Below are 17,318 nucleotides of genomic sequence, written 5' to 3' on the forward strand. Positions count from 1 at the left end.
TGTTCCATCTAAAAAGCAGGGCCTGTGTTTGCGAGCCTGCTGTGTCCTTGGGGGCCTCCAGGAAATGGGTCACTCATGAGAAGTGGTAATTGAAGAGAGTTAAACGGAGAAACTATTTGTAGAGACGTGGGGATTTAAGGGGAGCAGCAAGGAACAGTGAAGCACCAGGATCAAGCAGCGGGCAGCCTCCGCCACCTCAGGCCCGAGGAGCCCAGCAGTCTCGCCGACATTCCTGGCTCTGCAACGCTGCAGCTGTGGGAGTGGGGCAGGTGACAGGTGCCGCGGCCTCCGTGGAAGAAGGTGGCCCACTGCTTGCTACCTTGCAACAGGGCAAGGAGGGAGCCAGGAAGATTAAATCCCCAGTACTTCTTTTTCTTTTCTTCTCACCATTGAATCTTTTTTTGGGGTGGTATCCCACTGGGCTGGAGAGCAAGGAGGTCCAGGCGATGCAGTCTGAGGCACGGAACAGGGTGGAGACGGGGGAGCATGTCGGAGGAGTATCCAGCACACGTACGGGACTGGAAGTGAGGAAGAATAAACAAAATAGATTAAAAAAGTTTGCACTTATTCCTGACATGTAATGTGACCAATTAGAATCTAAATTTTCTAGTTCCCATTTTTCAGCTCTCCAGGCATTACTAATAAAAAAAACTCTTGTAAGGTTTCTCTCTCTCTCCCTCCTCCCCTCCCTCCCTAGGATTATGTGATTTTTCAGAGCTGTTTTATATATTCCATCAGATTAGAATGCAACTCACTAGTTTTTAACAAGAATGCATTGGTCTCTAGGAGCACAGACAAAACAGAAACGACCCAGCAGCTCCTGCTACCGCCCAGGACTGCAGGCAGAAATCTTGCCATTCACAGGCTCCATCACACAAAGCAGACTGGTTACTTTGCTTTTGTTTGTCAAATGTTCTGTATAGCTTGCATGGGGTTCCAGGCTCCCCACTTTCAGAGCTCCCTTCTTGGGGTTACTTCCCTGCACTGCAGACTGACTTGGACTCCAAAACAGAAGTGCAACTGTATCTCACCTTCCCAGGTTTCTGAGTTAGCTGAGAAACCTACTTGCTCTTCTCTGATTTGATGGCCTCTTTTATTGTCCTTGGTCCATCTTGCCCTCACTCCTCTGAGCCTCCACCTTTACTGCACTTTTCGGGGGCAGTTGTACCCCAGGAAGCATAGACTACTGACAAGATCTCGGACCTGGGCATCACAAAATTAGACTCCGATTCCAACTTTGCCACAGAGCAGCCATGTACCATTGGTTAAATCAAAAACTATCAACTAGACTAGCTTTTTTCATCTGGAAAACAGGGTGCCTGAAATCAATCTGAGGTTCCTCAGATACTGCCAAGAAATAAGTAGAATGAGAGCAGCAGCAGGAGTCCACCTGTCTCCATATAAATGGAGGCTAAGTGGGTATGGGTTGGATCTTGAAGATCACAATTCTGTTCCAGGACCTGGTTCTTGGTTTTAAGCTACAGAAACTCACTCATTTGGAACCAGGGGGTGTCATCCCTTGACTCACCTTAATTAAACACCCGCACAGGCTGAGGTGGACACCGTATCACCAGTTTGTGGCTGTTTGGCTATCTAAGTAAGCACCGGGCACTTGTCACTGCATGCGGACAGGTTCCCTGGGTCTAGACTCCCTTTCCAATGAGATTACCCACACCTGGGTGCATCCTGCTGTCCCGCTGAAGTCACACAGGAGACCGAGGTGGCAGTCACAAAGCCGATGTATTAATTTGCAATTAGAAATTTAAGAGCACTTACACAATCAGCACCTTCTTGCAAGCTGCATGGGAAATTTAACCACAAACACAAGCCATTTCCTTTATCATGCCATCCATCTCCTGGGGGCCTTAATGTACTCAAAGGCTGGGAGATCGGACATTCCCTCCACAGTAGGCAGCCCTACACTGAGGACCCAGATCCTAACTAGAGATTTTGGTGAGCGTAGAAATGGAACAAAGGAAGTTCTGCTTGAGAGCATAAAGAAAGATGGTCTAATAATGCATCCGTCTCTCCCAGGGGTGTCCTTGGAACCCTAAAGTCCTTTAGTTATACTTCTAGAAACTTTGCCTAAAGGAAGTGAGAATATCATTTGCCCAATACGAAAATCCCCTTGTTCCTGAGAATTGCTGAGGATGCTTCTGCTGGGGACGGATTCCCCTCCCCACCCCCTTCCTCAGCGCCTCTGGCTTTCTCTTCTCAGACATATTTACTCAACTTACAATCTCCTGGGGAGCTACTTTCTCTCTTGTAGATGACTTGTTTCTTTATGTTCAGATCTGACCTGTGTGGATTTTAGGGTTAAGTTCTGAAGGAGATGCTCACTTTAAATTTGGAGCGAGCTTGAAACAGCAACAGCTGAAGAAGCTTCAGATCCGCTGTCGTGCCCTCTGTGAAATACGCTGCTAGAGGAGGGCAAGGCTGCTGCTCCCACGCCTCCCTTGCACGCTTAGTGCAAGTTGATTGTGTTGGTACCCAAATCCGTTTACATTATCTGCACTAGGTATTGTGATTTTATTGTTATATTAAAAATATGAGTATGAAAAGAAAATTCTGCATGAAAACTAAGCTAAAAGCTTTGCAAAGAATTGATAAAGGCGAATAGCTAAAAATTCTATTGTCGAACAAAGACAATTATAAGTATTGGAGGAAATTATAAAAATTCAGGACTTTGCAGTCAGATCCATCCACAGCTACCTTTATGTTTTCACAGCCCCCCAAAGACACTGAAACTGGAAATTGTGAACAAAGTCTTATGGTTATGCTTTATGCATGAGGGCACCAGAAATTAATGTTAAATGAATGACAGTGTTCTCACACAAGAAATTTATGGGTATGTGTATATTTATGTGGTCTAATAGAAAATAAAATAGTTAAGCTAAGTATGCATCCATCGATTTTTATGATTCCTCACTTTAACAGGTAATTTTGATTCCCTGACTAGAGGTTTCAATGGAGTAAGTAGGATAAGTGTGCTTTAAATGTGGTCTGAGTACGGATAATACGGATATACAATGTGATCACGACAATGGCTACCATCCGTGGAACTACATTCTTTCAGGTGTGGATTGGTTTAATCTAACTATTACTGTCAAAGCGAATATGGAACAGACTGACTCCAGATACACTTCAGGTTTTACACCTGAAACCAGAAACCCCTCCCAGAACCAGGGAACATGGTACTGGATGAATGGAATACACAAACAAGGAAGCCTTCGTGCCTACTATCTCTTTCCTCACTAAACTGCCCTTGGGATGTGTAGGTTGCAGTGTTAACCACAGGCAGTTTCTATAGTGAGTATCACCATCACCAAGCTCTCTGATCCTTCCTTGTCACCAGGAGACGCTGCTTCTTTCGGATGCGCCCCCTGCTGGGCAGAGTGCAGAGAGCCGAGACTGGTTTTCCTTTGCACCTGTAGGTGCCATCTGGAGTAAATGGGAGTAAAACAGTTTCTTGTCTGAGCTGAGGAGCCCTTGCTTGAAGGCTATACGTGCCGATGGCCTGGGCGAACTCGGTATTTATTCAGGCATGGTCAGTCTTGAACAAGTTTCTCGTTATTCTTCATGCAAACGCATTTTGAATCAGCAACTCCAGAGCCGTTGGTGATCCACTGGGGTAAACACTTCCTGTTAAGTGCCCACCTCTTTTTTTTCCTTTCGGTATTTTCCCTGGTTCTGCCTTGTGACTTGGGGTCCCCCTTCTCCCCAAAGTCTGTAGGAAAAAGAAACCTGCTGATTCCTACATCTTTGAGTCAGGGTTCCAGCTGCTACCAAGTTCTGTCTAAGAAGGTAAAAAGTTTTAAAAACCTCGTGGGGACAGGACCTTCTAAGTCGAAGGTGAAGAAGCTCAAGTTAATTCACAAAACACCATGTAGAAACAATAATAAAGTCACAATTTCAGAGTTGACGGAGAACCAAGAGGAAATATTAATATAGTCCTTTAATGATTTGCCATATTAATGTCAAAATACATTTATTTGAAAAATATCCAGGAACATATAATTTAATGTGTTGAATTTAATATAAATGAGGGACTTAATGGGAGAAATGAAAAAGGGCATTTTATATTAGTTTTAAAAATCAATTTCCATTATTAAATAGAAGCACAGGAAACAAATTGAAAATAGCCTGCATAGATTAGGCTGTCTTTTTTATTGCAAAAAAATGGTATTGCTACTCATAATTACAAGAAATGGATGACAATATTTTAAATGAGTTAACTTTGGCCCATCATGCTTACTTCATGGTGTGAAGAAAACAGCACTTGAATGATTTTGCCTTTAATTTGTTCTAAATTACAGCAAAGTGCTCTGCAAGAAACAAGTGCTTGTGTTAATTAACTCTGAGTAAAGAAGGTCACTGGTATACATAAGACTCATTTTGTGATTTTAGTTATAGATTTTTTCCCTTCAATTAGAGTTCTTTTTTAGGCATTATAAGTGCATGCAGATTTTCACTTCTTTATCCAGCATTGCAGATTTAGGTACATGTGTTAATTTTTCCTCTAAAACATTTAAAATGTAACAATAATAATAGAATTAATTTAAGAAATGAAACATATGTTTCAAATTTTATAAGTATACTTAAAATATTGATTTTTTTTGTCCTGGCTGGTGTGACTCAATGTATTGAGCCTGTGAATCAAAAGGTTGCTGGTTCGATTCCCAGTCAGGGCACATGTCTGGGTTGTAGGCCAGGTCTCCGGTGGGGCCATGTGAGAGGCAACCACCAAATGATGTTTCTCTCCCTCTCTTTCTCCTTCCCTTCCCCTCTCTCTAAAAATAAATAAGTAAAATCTTTAAAAAATATTGAACTTTTATCTCAGCCTGAATATTATAGCTGAATATTTTTCTTTTTTAAGTTTATTTTTATTGTATTTTTTCATTACCATTTATCCCCCTTCTACCTCCTCCCTGACAAAAATCACCACACTGCACTCCATGTCTGTGAGTCTTCTTTCCTTTTTGCATAAACTATTGTACTTCAATAGGGGGAGAGAATCACAGGGGAAAAGGGGAAGGATTCACAGGAACAAGTATAAAGGACACATGGACAAAAACTAAGGCGTGGGGGGAGGGAAATGGGAGGGAGGTGGGGAGCACTGGGGGTGGTGGGCAGGGTTGAGTGTATAAGACAGAAAACTGCACTTGAACAATAATTAAATTAATCTAAAAAAAGGGAAAAAAGACTTGTACTTCAGTTTTATAAAGAATTAACAAATCTAAGTTTTCAATCATTTTATATCAAATTGTAAACATCAGAGGTAAAATTCTAAATGCTATAAATTCTTGTAAATAGTTCAAGATACCAAAAGTTTTATTAGGCTCTAGAGAAACATACACAGCTAAGTCAATATTTCTAAAATGAATATAACTTAAAAGTTTTTATTTCTAATGTTCAGTTATAAAATCTTTAGTTTCTTTGAGGATAAGTCTAAGAATTATAAGAGAGCCAAAGTATATGTTAATTATTTTGCTCATATAACATATGCTATAATGCAGATTTTAAACTGAAATAGTTTATAGAAGTTAACACTCAAATGCCATGGTATGATCAGCAATACATATTTCCTCACATCTTCCAATCCACTCACAGTCATAACTAGGAATCACTGTAAACAAGCTGACTTTCAGTGGATTTAGCCACAGTATTAATGTAATAATGTATGCTATTCTTGTGATCATCTTTTTTTCTGAGGACACAGAACTTAGCTCTACCTAAGTTTGTTCCATTCTTCTTTATTGTTGTCCCCAAACTAAAAACTTTCTTTCTAACTCAAAAAAAATCAACGAAAGCTGTTTATCTAAAATTTCCTACTATTTAATAGTCATCACTTTCCCTATTAAGCCTCTTTTTCTTCCTGACAGAATTAATCAGTACCCTTTTTTTCTGATTCTGTTTCTTCTGTTATTATTTGCACCACACTGTATTGCACTTATTATTTACGTATTTCTATTATTATTATTATTTATGTATTTCTGCCCCACCAAGACCCAGACAGCACATATAAAGATGGGGTTTCTTTATATTTTCTGTCCCTCTTGGGGCCATAGTAGGCTCTCAATAAATGTTGTCTGATCAGAATTGCTTATTATATGTAATATTATATGGGTAGCACTGTAAGTACTGCCCATATAATATAAATAGTGCTTATTATGACATGCTAAAGTTTGTTAGACTTCCCATTCAGGTCTTTATTCTCAAAACCAGGGCTTTGCAAATGTCTCCTATAAAGGGCCAGATGGAGACATCAGAGGCTTTATGGGCCCTTCAGTGTGTGTCCCTGCCACTCAGTTCCGCCATCAAGGAGAGGAGAGGAATGCAGGTGGCTGTGCTCCAGTAACTTCATGTACAAAAAACAAGCAGCAGGCTGGATTTGACCAATTCCTGCCCAAATCATTGTTTCGAGGTGCAGAGGAGGAGAGGATAGAAATTCCAGCCACGAGTCATAATAATCACTACAAAGTTCCTTACAAATACTGAGAATGGGAATTGTGGTGGCTGCAACATTTTTGAGATATCCCCCAACTTTTCTTCCCTAAAAACAAAGAAGAAAGTGAGGTTTTTTTCCCCTTCTTTCTATCCTGCTTACCATGAAGACTAAGCCAGAGGACTACAGTGGCAAAGCAGGAGTAAAAGGATTAGAAATGCTGACTCGACAGAGGGGTGAAGTGAAACAGTGCGGAGGAAGGAGAGTGGAGAGGAGTAAATGTGGCCGACAGCAAGACATAAATGTGTTTGCCAACTCCTTCAGTGGTTGCGCCGTCAGGCAGACTGAAGAAAAGCAGGATTGTTCTTATTGCTCGTTCAGGATAAGAGAGAAAGAACATCATAGAGCAGTGGCCCTCACACGTGTGCTTGCATACTTCCTAAAAGAATTTTGAAAAGATATATATGGCTCCACACATTTCTAAATTGACATCTGAAATTTGTTATAACTAAGATGCAATTTTCATATTGTGAATAATGACTTTTCATTTTTATTTCTAATGTTGACACTATTCTAGATGTCCACACTTCCTGCTCCCCGCCTTCCCTTTGCCCTCCTCTACCCTGCCCCTGCCCCTGTGTCCATGGGCCATGCATATATGTGCACATGTTCTTTGGATAGTCTCTTTTCATCCCCCCACCCCTGCTCCTCTGACCTGTCAGTCTGCTCTACGTATCCATGCCGCTGGTTCTGTTTTGTTCATCAGTTTATTTTGTTCATCAGTTTATTTTGTTCATTAGATCCCACATGAAAATGAAATCACATGGTATTTGTCTTTCTTGGACTAGCTTATTGCACTTATCATGATGTTCTCCAGGCCCATTCATGCTGTCACAAAGAGTTAGAGTTCTTCTTTTCTATAGCCATGTAGAATTCTACTGGGGAAATGTACCACATCTTTTTAATTTTCTCATCTATTATGGGCACTTGGGCTGTTTCCAGACCTTGGCTATTGTAAATAATGCTGCTATGAGCATAGGGGTGCTCATGTTCTTTCTGACTGGTGTTTTGGGATTCTTAGGATGTATTCCCAGAAGTGGGATTGCTGAGTCAAATGGCAGTTCTATTTTTAGTTTTCTGAGGAAATTGCATACTGTTTTCCACAGTGGCTGCACCAGTCTGCCTTCCCGCCAGCAGTGCACTGGGGTTCTCTTTCCTCCACATCTTCGCCAGCCCTTATTGTTTGTTGATTTATTGATGGTAGCCATTCTGGCAGGAGTGAGGAAATAATGACTTTGGAAAATAAAAGTGTTATATCTCTCTTTTAATATATCCAATAGAATCTAAATTCATATAGTCGATTTTAAACTTTACTACTTTGAAATGATTTTAGGTTCACAGAAAAGTTACCAATATGATGCAGAGAATTCTTACACACCATTCACCCAGCTTCCTCTAATGGTACACTTCACATAACCAAAGAACAATCATCAAAACTAAGACATTAATACTGGTATAATACTACTAACTGAACTATACACTTTATTTTAATCCCAAATTTCCCATACTTCCCTTTTCTGTCTTGGCATTCAACCCAGGAGTCCACCTTGCATTTAGTTGTTGTATCTGCTTATTCTCCTCCAATCTGTGACATTTCCTCAGTCTTTCATGCCCTAATTGAAATTGTCGATTATTTTGTAGAATATGTCCCAGGTTGGATTTGTCTGGCATTTTAAAATGAGATTTATGTTGTTGGGGAAGATACTAAAGAAGTTGTGCTCATCTTAGGGCATCCTACCGGGGTACACGATACGGATATGACTGAGCACTGCATACGTTACCCTTGATCACTTGATTCAAGAAGCTTTTCAACTGTAAAGGTTGTACTTTCCCATTGTAATTAGTGACCATCTTGAGGGGGACACTTTAAGCCTACTCAAATGTCCTGTTTCTCCTCAAACATTCACATACTAATTTTAGCAGCTACTGGTGGATCTTGCCTACAGTAGTTATTACTATTGTGTTCACCTAATGGTTTTTGTTTTTCTCGTGTCTTCTACATTTATTACTTGAAATTCATCTGCGAAGAAAAACTTGCTTTTTCCCCATTTTTTATTTATGTTTATCAATATGGATTTAGTAGAAGCTTATTCTATGGGTTATAATCCAATACGATCATTATTTTGTTTGCTCAGATTGCTCCGGTGCTGGCCGCTGGGAGCTCCCTCCGCTTGTTCCTGTGTCTTTTGGACAGGCCTCCTCCCCCGGGGCACGCCCTCCTTTCCTGGCACCACAGGTAGTCCATTTTCATCACGTGGTTTTCCTGCTCCAGACCTGCAATCGGCCACTGCTCCAAGGAGCTCCAGTTCCTTTTACTGAAGACGCCAAAAACGATTTGAATCTCATCTTAATTTATTTAAAAAGAGAAAAACACACAAACTCTTTAACATTCAGATATTTTATTTCTTTTCTCCCTAGTCTTTTATTTCTATTCCAATCTCCCCACAGGATTTTATCCTAATTTAATGTTTTTTCTCTTGAAACTATTTTATTCATCCTCTTGTCATATTTTTCTACAGTAAAAAATGTATGTAAGTTAAAATGATTTTAAAAGATTTCCTGTGAACATAAGCTGTTATTCATTTTTTATATTGAGTTGTCATATAAATTATTATTGTTTCAATTATTATTAGTATACTATTGATCAGAACAACATAAATATACTATAACAGTTAAATAGTATATAGCAAACTGAAATGTTGTAGGTAATGCATGTCTTAATGAAACAATGTATCATAGGTAAATTCACATTAATTTAAAATTGTTCGAATGAGTCAGCATTCAGTGTGGACCCTATTCCTCCCCTTCCCAACCCCTTTTGGTCGTCATGTGTGCTGACAAACTCAGGGTAGAATTGCTGGTGCTCACTGTACGTCAGTTCTCTTCTCCTTCCTGAGTACAACGGGAGACCCTTCAGACTTCCTTAGTGAGGTTGGACCACGTGACTAGTTCCGGCCAATGGTATGTGAGCGGAAGTGCCATCCATGTATTGCTTCAGGACCCAGGGACTTTAGAGTTCTGTGCTAGCACTAGCATCACTGGATACCCCACGTTCCAGGGGGAGGAACGTACAGCCTAGATCTATGAGTTACTGTTTGTAAGTCAGTTGTGCCCGGAGAGCCAGTGAAGCCATAGCAGGCTTTGTACAGCCAAGAAATTAATTTCTGCATTTTGTTTTGAACCGTCAACATTAGAGTATCTGTACACTTCTACAACATACCCTAGTCTATCCTGATAGAGAGCTTTGTTCATATAAATAAGGAGGTGGGAATAAAAGGAGGTTTGTTATAGCAAGATAACTCCCTTATTTGAATTTTCTCATATGTGCCAAAAATCACCACGATCATACATTATTTTCATCATCTATCAACTCCCAATTTGACTATGTCCTCCTTGAATTTTGCTTAAAAAACTGGAAACACTCAACTTGCCAAAGAATCTGCTACCCCGTCACTAAAAGAATTGTCAATTGCCCAGAAGTAAAATTAGGAGGCTTTACTAAAAGGTTTTTAAAAAATCCTTACCTGATGACATATTTACCAATATTTTTAGAGAGAAAGGAAGACAGGGAGAGAAAAACACTGATGTGAGAGGGAGAAACATCGATTGGTTTCCTCCCTCACATGCCCTGACCAGGGATCGAACCCACAACCTAGGTGTGTGTGTGCCCTGACCAGGAATTGAACCTGCAACATTTTGGTGTATGGGACAATGCTCCAACTGACTGAGCTACCCAGCCAGGGCACTAAGATATTTCAAATGACCATTAACTATGGCTTTTCACTTATGGACATGATATACAAGGTTGGGAAAAATGCAATATTGTTAATTTCATTAGTTATGTCAATACTATTTTTCTATTAAAATGTTTTTATCTTAATAAGCACTTTAATCAGAACACTAGAGTTGCAAATTTACTTTATTCAATTAATGAAAAATATTCCTTATAGAACTTAATTGGTAAGGCCAATCCTCATTGTCAAACCCAGGAGCCAAATAAGACAGTGTTCAGAAAAAGTCTGATTTTATTTTTCAATTCAATAAGTATGCTAATACTCAGCCTCACTTAGAAATCTAGGAGAAGAGGGGAGAAGGTACAGAAAATAAGTAGCATAGACAGTAGATAGAAAATAGATGGGGGGGCAAGAATAGCATGGGAAATATAGAATCTAAAGGACTTGAGACACATGGTCATAAACTAAAGGGGGGGTAATGGTGGGGATGGGGGGTAGGGTGGAGGGGAATAAAGGGGGAATAGAACAACTGTAACAGCATAATCAATTTTAAAAATTTAAAAAAAAAAAGAAATCTAAGAGAGAGAAATCTGAGAGCTTTGCCATGAGCTTTTTACCAGGATACAGTTAAGACATCAGGTTCTTGTCAATGTCTATATTGTCCTCGCTTTCACCAGATTTTCCCTCCAGGGGCTGGATGAAACAGAGTCTTAAAGTGGCTCTCACCCCTGCTGTTCCACTACACAATGCACATTAACTTAGAATATCCCGAATGGAATTTCTAACTCATCACTTCACCCTGAGCAGAAAAAGGTAGGAGCGCATTTTGAACACAGGAGAAGACATGAAGCTGTAAATCGGGCTGATAATTCCTTTATTAAAAAGCTTCACTGACATCATTACTTTGATTTTTTTTCTTTGTTTGGTGCCATGGAGGCTTTTCCCACAGTACGAGGTCACAGTAAGATTTGGAGTGAAAGCCATGTCTTTTTTTTTTTTAAGGTAGAGACAAGCATTTGTATAAAAAGAGATAGGAAATGAGAACCAATATGACACCATGACCTCAGGGGTATGCTCATGCAAATTAAAACTTAAAACTATGAAGGTTAGAGATTCTAGAAACTGAGCTCCTTAAATATACTCATGCCCCAGTGTCCCTTGGAAATCTTTATGCACCTTCAGGGTACGTGTCCTCAGTTTGAAGACTTTACTTGGAGAATGCATTTCAATAGCCCACGGAAGCTACATAATTAGTCAAACATGGATGTCAAGTTAACTTCTTCTGTAGGCAGAAGTAGGAGACCTAGTGGAGGCCTGACTATAGGGGAAAACTTGGACCTATGAATGACTGAGTCGAGCCAAGTCCTCCTGCAAGCCCATGTCAGTGTGGATGAGAAACAAACCTTTGCTGTGTTAAATCATCAAGATTTGGGGATTGTTTGCTACAGCATTTAGCCTCCCCTGACTAACAGAGTAGGGGATAGTGCTGGAAGGGTCTGATTACTGCAGGGGTGAAGGGGCTTGTGGCCAAGCACTGCAGTGTCCATGTAGGGAATGGAATGGGAGTCACCGCCAATTCTCTGGGGAGCAGGTGGTGCCAAGGAAAGTAGGGATGGGGCCAGATCAAAAAGAACAGACTACAGGTTGTACCAATTACAGGCTTCGTAGCAGGTGCCAGCAGAATTCTCAGGAGTGGGGCCAGACAACTACCTTTAGTGGACACCAGGTAATACACACCCAGTCAGTCATCACCTTTTCCCAGTGCCACCAGGACAGAAGGTACAGAGAACTCTCGCATACCCAACCATCCCTTTTAGAAAGGAAAGAAAACTCCAAAAGACTGAATGTTTATCTAAAGAGACCATCTAATCCATGCTTGATAGGGAGTGGACCTTCAATAGAAGAAACATTTAAACTGCAAGACTGTTGGAATTGGAAGAGCCATTGGATTTGATGAGAAAATCCAAGACTTTCCATTACCCAGAGTCATAGAAACTAGTTGATTGTTTCGGAGGGGGGCACATTAATTATGTGTGAATGAGTTTGTGACCCTGTTGCTTTTTTCTTTTCATGCTGTAGCTGTGAAGTGAAGTTCAGCTTAAAAATAGATATGAAAAAAAGTTTTTAAAAGTGTACATGTATGAATACAAGAGACTGGCTCAGTACTCTATTTCTGAAATCCCGGCAATGTGAAGCACTGCACGTTCTGTCCCTGGGGACAGAGCCTCTGAAGACGCCGCTCAGCACGTGACAGCCAAGGATGGAGCACTGACAAGGGGCACGGTTTCTTCCTGCAAAACCACTTCGCACAGGACATGCTTTGTCAAACTGCTATGTGTGACGATTCCACTTCAATATACTTTGACTGGAAGGCTAACTGATTAGCAGTATTTTTTTTTTTACCAAGTCCACTGAAAAGAACAAAACTTTAATTTCAATTTCACATGACAGATTATTAAGTTGGGCTTTTATACCATCTGGTTAGTTCAAGCTAATCATTTGTTTGAGTCATAAATATACAGTTGTCACATGATATAATATCTTTTAAAAAATTAAGTCCCAAAACTCAACAAAAATGGTGGAAGTTGATCATTCCAGTGTGTAAACCACACACACAGGGGTAGCAAAGAGCTGCTTTCGGAAGCTGTATTAACTGTTTCAGGCCATGGGTACTTCATTCTGAGTGGGTGCCTTCAAATGGTATTTCCAGTGATGATGCTTTTCCACCTGGAAATTCATTCATACCTTCTCTCGGAGCTCCACCTTGTGACTATTGGCCACCGTTTTGAGGCAGCTGGTTAAATGGTAATTAAAATGCACACTCTGGGGAGGCCCTGGCATTCCTCTGGGTTTTCCTCCATCAAAGAAACTTGCTCAGTTTTCACAGCCACCTGATGTTTTCTACTCATGCATTTCTTTACTAGTTTGCTGTCAGCTTTGCTTCACTAGAAAAGAAGTGCCATGAAAACAGGGGGCTCACGGACTTGCTTAACCCCGAACCTCCAGTCTCTAGCATGGCACGTGGCTTCTAACAGGAACTCAAAAAACATTTATGTAATGAGGAAACACATCTTGCCTTTAAATATTGATGATGAAGTCATTTTTCTTTATAAGAAATTAATGAAGGAAGATAAAATCTGTGATTTTAAATTTATGGACAGTATCATGCTTTTACTCATGGTTTACTGACTGCACTTATTAGTCCAATACAAATGGAGATGGTTCCCCAGAACCATGGTTTACTAACTAGAACTCTCCAAATAAACTCAGATTGCCAAAATATCTAGATTACTACTGGAGAGTAATTTACTGAGTATTTTCAACATGTTTTTGAGTCTGTTTCTAATGGGGCTGTAATTCAGATCTTCAATTTTTCCCCTTTAAATTCAAATTACATTTCATGATTTTTGGTTATTAGGAGTGTTATATATTACTTTATATCTTTAGTTTTTAATAAAACCTATGAGTTTTAGTAAAAGATCTCAATTAATTTTTAAGTATATCTATAAGATATTTTTAACTGTCAAACTTAGTCGTTAATTAGTAATTGAAGGTTTTGGGCCACCTTATGTGGTTGCTTATAAAAGCATGCTGCTAACCAAAAATTTACTATTTGAAGAAAAGTAAATTTTCTTTGCCTTCAGTTTGAGAAGTCAGAACTAATAAAAATGAATGTCACCCTGAATATTAGTTTAGAGACCAGAACCTGTGACTTTTAACCGAACAAATCAGAACTTTTCAAAAACGGATTGAATTAAGAAAGATTGCTTTAAAAACAATAAGTCTCCCAGAAGCTTCTTCCTTTTCCTATCTTGTATAAGCGTAGGGTTTTAAATTTTGTTTTCCTTCCTCTCTTTTGATGGAATGAGTGTGAGTAAATGTCTAAATAGTTTTAAAATTCCCAAAACATTTTGCAAAAACTATTATTCACATTGGTTTGAGAGTTTTCAATAGGGAATTTCTCTTAACAGTTCTTGTTTTCTGATTAAATTGTATAATTTCCCCTTTTTAAGAATAGATCACAGGTGGGGAGATGAATAAATCAACACACATCTGATTTGGTTACAATTCAAAACCAGTGGTCATTGTAAGAATAATTCAAATAACGACACGATTTACGCTAAAGTGGCACCTCATCTGTAAGGGAACAGCCACAGGTGGCTTCCCTTGAAGTCCTTCCTCGTCCCCGTGGCTCCGGCATCCTCCGCCTCCGTTACTATTGCTCGTTCTTCTCAAGATCAGAAATGAGAATGTTTTCTTCCAAATGCACGGCACTGAAGTTGGCCGTCGGGTAGTAAGGGCTCCGAAACTCTGCGAGCCTCCTGAAGACACCAGTGCGGCGCCTGTACATGCAGAAGGAAAGCGCGGCCACGGCCAGAATTGCCACCAGCGTCAGTGTCCCTGCCAGTGGGACCATGCTGTGGCTTGGTCCTAGCAGAAGATGAAAAAAGGAAAACTTCAATGACAACGAAGCACTACAGACACTATCACGTAGTTACTTTCTATTTTATTATTTCTAAGAAAAATCAAAATGTTCTCTACTGTTCCAAACATACCTTTTTCTAGATGTTCCTTTACTATGTGAATACCTAAAATCAAGTACAAAAAAAAAGTGAGATGAAGTTTTTCTTTTCATTCAGCAAAATTATGTCATTACTTATAGCAAGGCTTGGCAAACCATGGCCCATGGGTTAAATGTGTGCTTCTGTCTTTATAAATAATGTTTTACTGGAACTCGGCCACATTCTTCCATTTATGCCTTGTGTACAGCCGCCTTCATGCTACAATGGCCGCATGGCAGAGACCACAGGGCCCCAGAGTCTCAGATATTTATATCTGGCCCCTTGCAGCAAAAGTTCACTGACCCCTGGTTTACTGTAATCATTACTACTGCTTACAAACACACACATTGCCTTTTTTCTTTTTTTAAGCCAAAGAATTCCCATCTAGTCTAAGCACTATGCTGCAGTAGCAATGTGAATAAAGCATACACCCCACCTGCAGGAAACTCAGTTTTGGTGGGATCTACCATGGGGTTTATCTGGCAGTGATACACTTCCCGCCTTCGTGCAGGGACTTAAACATCAACATCTTGTCATACTTGGGCTTTCAAGAACCTTGAGAAATGAACAATAGCTCCTCCGTCCAAAAAGTTAAAGGATTTTCTACTGTAAAAATGTATTGCGAGTAGACTCTCAAAATTCGAACTCTGCTATTTTGGAGATCTAGATAAAGATGTAGAGAGTGACCCAGAAAAAGACTAGTGAAGGATTTGTGAGTGGAGGAAGTGCCTTGGTGCACAGCTGATGCCCGTTCATGCTTACAGACTTGCAGGAAACATCATCGTTACCAACAGCAAAATGCTGTGCTTAAAAAGGCCTTGTCTGTGCAATTTAAAAATAATATTGTATAATTTTGCATAATACAATGGAAACGTTTTGTGTGTGTATGTGTGTGAGTGTGAAGATACTTCAGGAAAGTGTTAGAAGAAACAGTATTTCAGAATGGAGGCAGTGACAAGATATAGAAGGATCCCGTGAGTCAGAAAACCGGGACTGTAATCCCCGATGCAGCCTCAGTTTGGACAGCACTTTTCTCATCTGTAAAATGCAAATATTCTGTCTGCTCCTCTGCCCCTTAAGTTGTTGTGAAGGATGAAAGAGATATGCTGTGTATCCCAGGAAGCTTCGAATTCCTGTACAAACATGAGGTGTTTCTGATTTGTTCTTAGTACTTAAATGCTGCGGGTCACTTGGATGTGTTATTTATCACACAGAGTTGATAATGTCACTGTTTGGTTTTCAAACATTAGTGCCCACACCTACCAGTTTTTTTCTTCTTCATTACCAGTCTTCTGCAATCGTCTCCAAAGCCTGGTGGTTCTCTTTTCCCCTTTCTGCTCTCCCTTTTTGTTCCCAGTTCCACTGCTCAAATTATAAGTGCCTCTCTTTACATTTGGGTGAATGTGACGCCCCTGCAGGTGTCCACAGAGCAACTAGTGGGTCCCTGTCTCCTTCACACAAAGTCCAGCTCTTCCTGGATCCTACATTACTGTTCAATATAATTCCCATCACCACCTAACATGAGTCTTCCCTCCAATCTCAGCTCATTCTCAATCTCTACCTTCAATCATTTGTCCAATATGCCTCCCTCCCTCTCTTCTTTTCTTTCAGGATTCCTGGGCCTCAAATCTGTGAAGTCTTCTCCAGCCATCTGTATAACACCGGCACCTAGAAACTGTTGTGATTATTATAACTACTTTCCCACTGTTGATGTTCCTTATTAATGCCCTAGCTAAGAAGTCCCTGCTATTGTTTGCAGCAGACTAGAATTTTCTGACTAGAAATCTGACTAGATTTCTAAAATTATTCTTTTACCACCAAAAACTAAGTATGCTTAAGATAAATTTAAAATATGTCTTTTACAATATATTAGAGCTTGCAGCAGAGGGTCACATGTGTGTTTCCACAAGGACAACTAAAGCCCAGGTTGTATTTCTTTAAGACAAGCCTTACAGTTCTGAGTAGCAGTGGTCAGAATGAGGGCTGTTGGTTTAGATTTCTAGCTCTACTCACTTGAAGGAAACTGCTTTTCTGCTTCTGAGATTAATAGCTGGGGTGGCACAAGAAAGTCATAGCCTTTGACTTGAAATGTTCTATGACTTAACTGATATAGAACAAGAGGATAATATTAGAATCTATCTGAACACTGCCTGAATTCTTGGATTTTAAATGCTTTAAGTACTAAAGAGGTGGGTCAGCATTAGTCAGGGCGGAATCGAAATGAAGAATCACCCTCAGACTTCACCCACCTGCCTCCATTTTGCATATAAATCCTTTTTTTTCTTGACATGGAGATAACTGCCACACTCCTGTGGGGGTCCTCAGGGCAACGCACAGATGGGATTTGGTGGGGTCCATCTCAGGCTTCCGAATGCCCCAGTTTGATTGGTCTGTGGGCGTCCCATCAAACCACTTCGTGGTTTTATCTGTGGGGAGATGGCCAACTTATAAATTACGTGCATGATTGTCAAACCTACTAAGACTGGAATACACCATAAAAAGCAGCCCCTACATTTA

At 40.1% G+C, this 17,318-nt stretch overlaps 1 protein-coding gene across 4 annotated transcripts in view; it reads right to left on the reverse strand.

Annotated features, from left to right (window-relative positions):
• Positions 1 to 454: 454 nt before the first annotated feature.
• Positions 455 to 17,318, reverse strand: part of PLA2R1 (phospholipase A2 receptor 1) — a 117,788-nt gene continuing 100,924 nt past the window's right edge. For 2 of the 4 annotated variants that reach the window (XM_037140427.2, XM_037140426.2), the window contains exons 28-30: positions 17,051 to 17,227; positions 14,796 to 14,828; positions 10,833 to 14,670 (exon numbers count right to left, since the gene is read on the reverse strand). In XM_037140427.2, the coding sequence (XP_036996322.2) occupies positions 14,456 to 14,670; positions 14,796 to 14,828; positions 17,051 to 17,227 (425 nt within the window). In that variant the 3' untranslated portion in view covers positions 10,833 to 14,455. Of the gene's footprint in view, positions 519 to 8,375; positions 8,852 to 10,832; positions 14,671 to 14,795; positions 14,829 to 17,050; positions 17,228 to 17,318 lie in introns of those variants that run through there. The other 2 variants (XR_005081831.2, XR_005081830.2) reach the window with 2 other exon arrangements.

This window comes from Artibeus jamaicensis, unplaced genomic scaffold (genome assembly GCF_021234435.1).
Source record: "Artibeus jamaicensis isolate MK-2021 breed Jamaican fruit bat unplaced genomic scaffold, CSHL_Jam_final contig_936, whole genome shotgun sequence".
Lineage (NCBI taxonomy): Eukaryota > Metazoa > Chordata > Mammalia > Chiroptera > Phyllostomidae > Artibeus > Artibeus jamaicensis.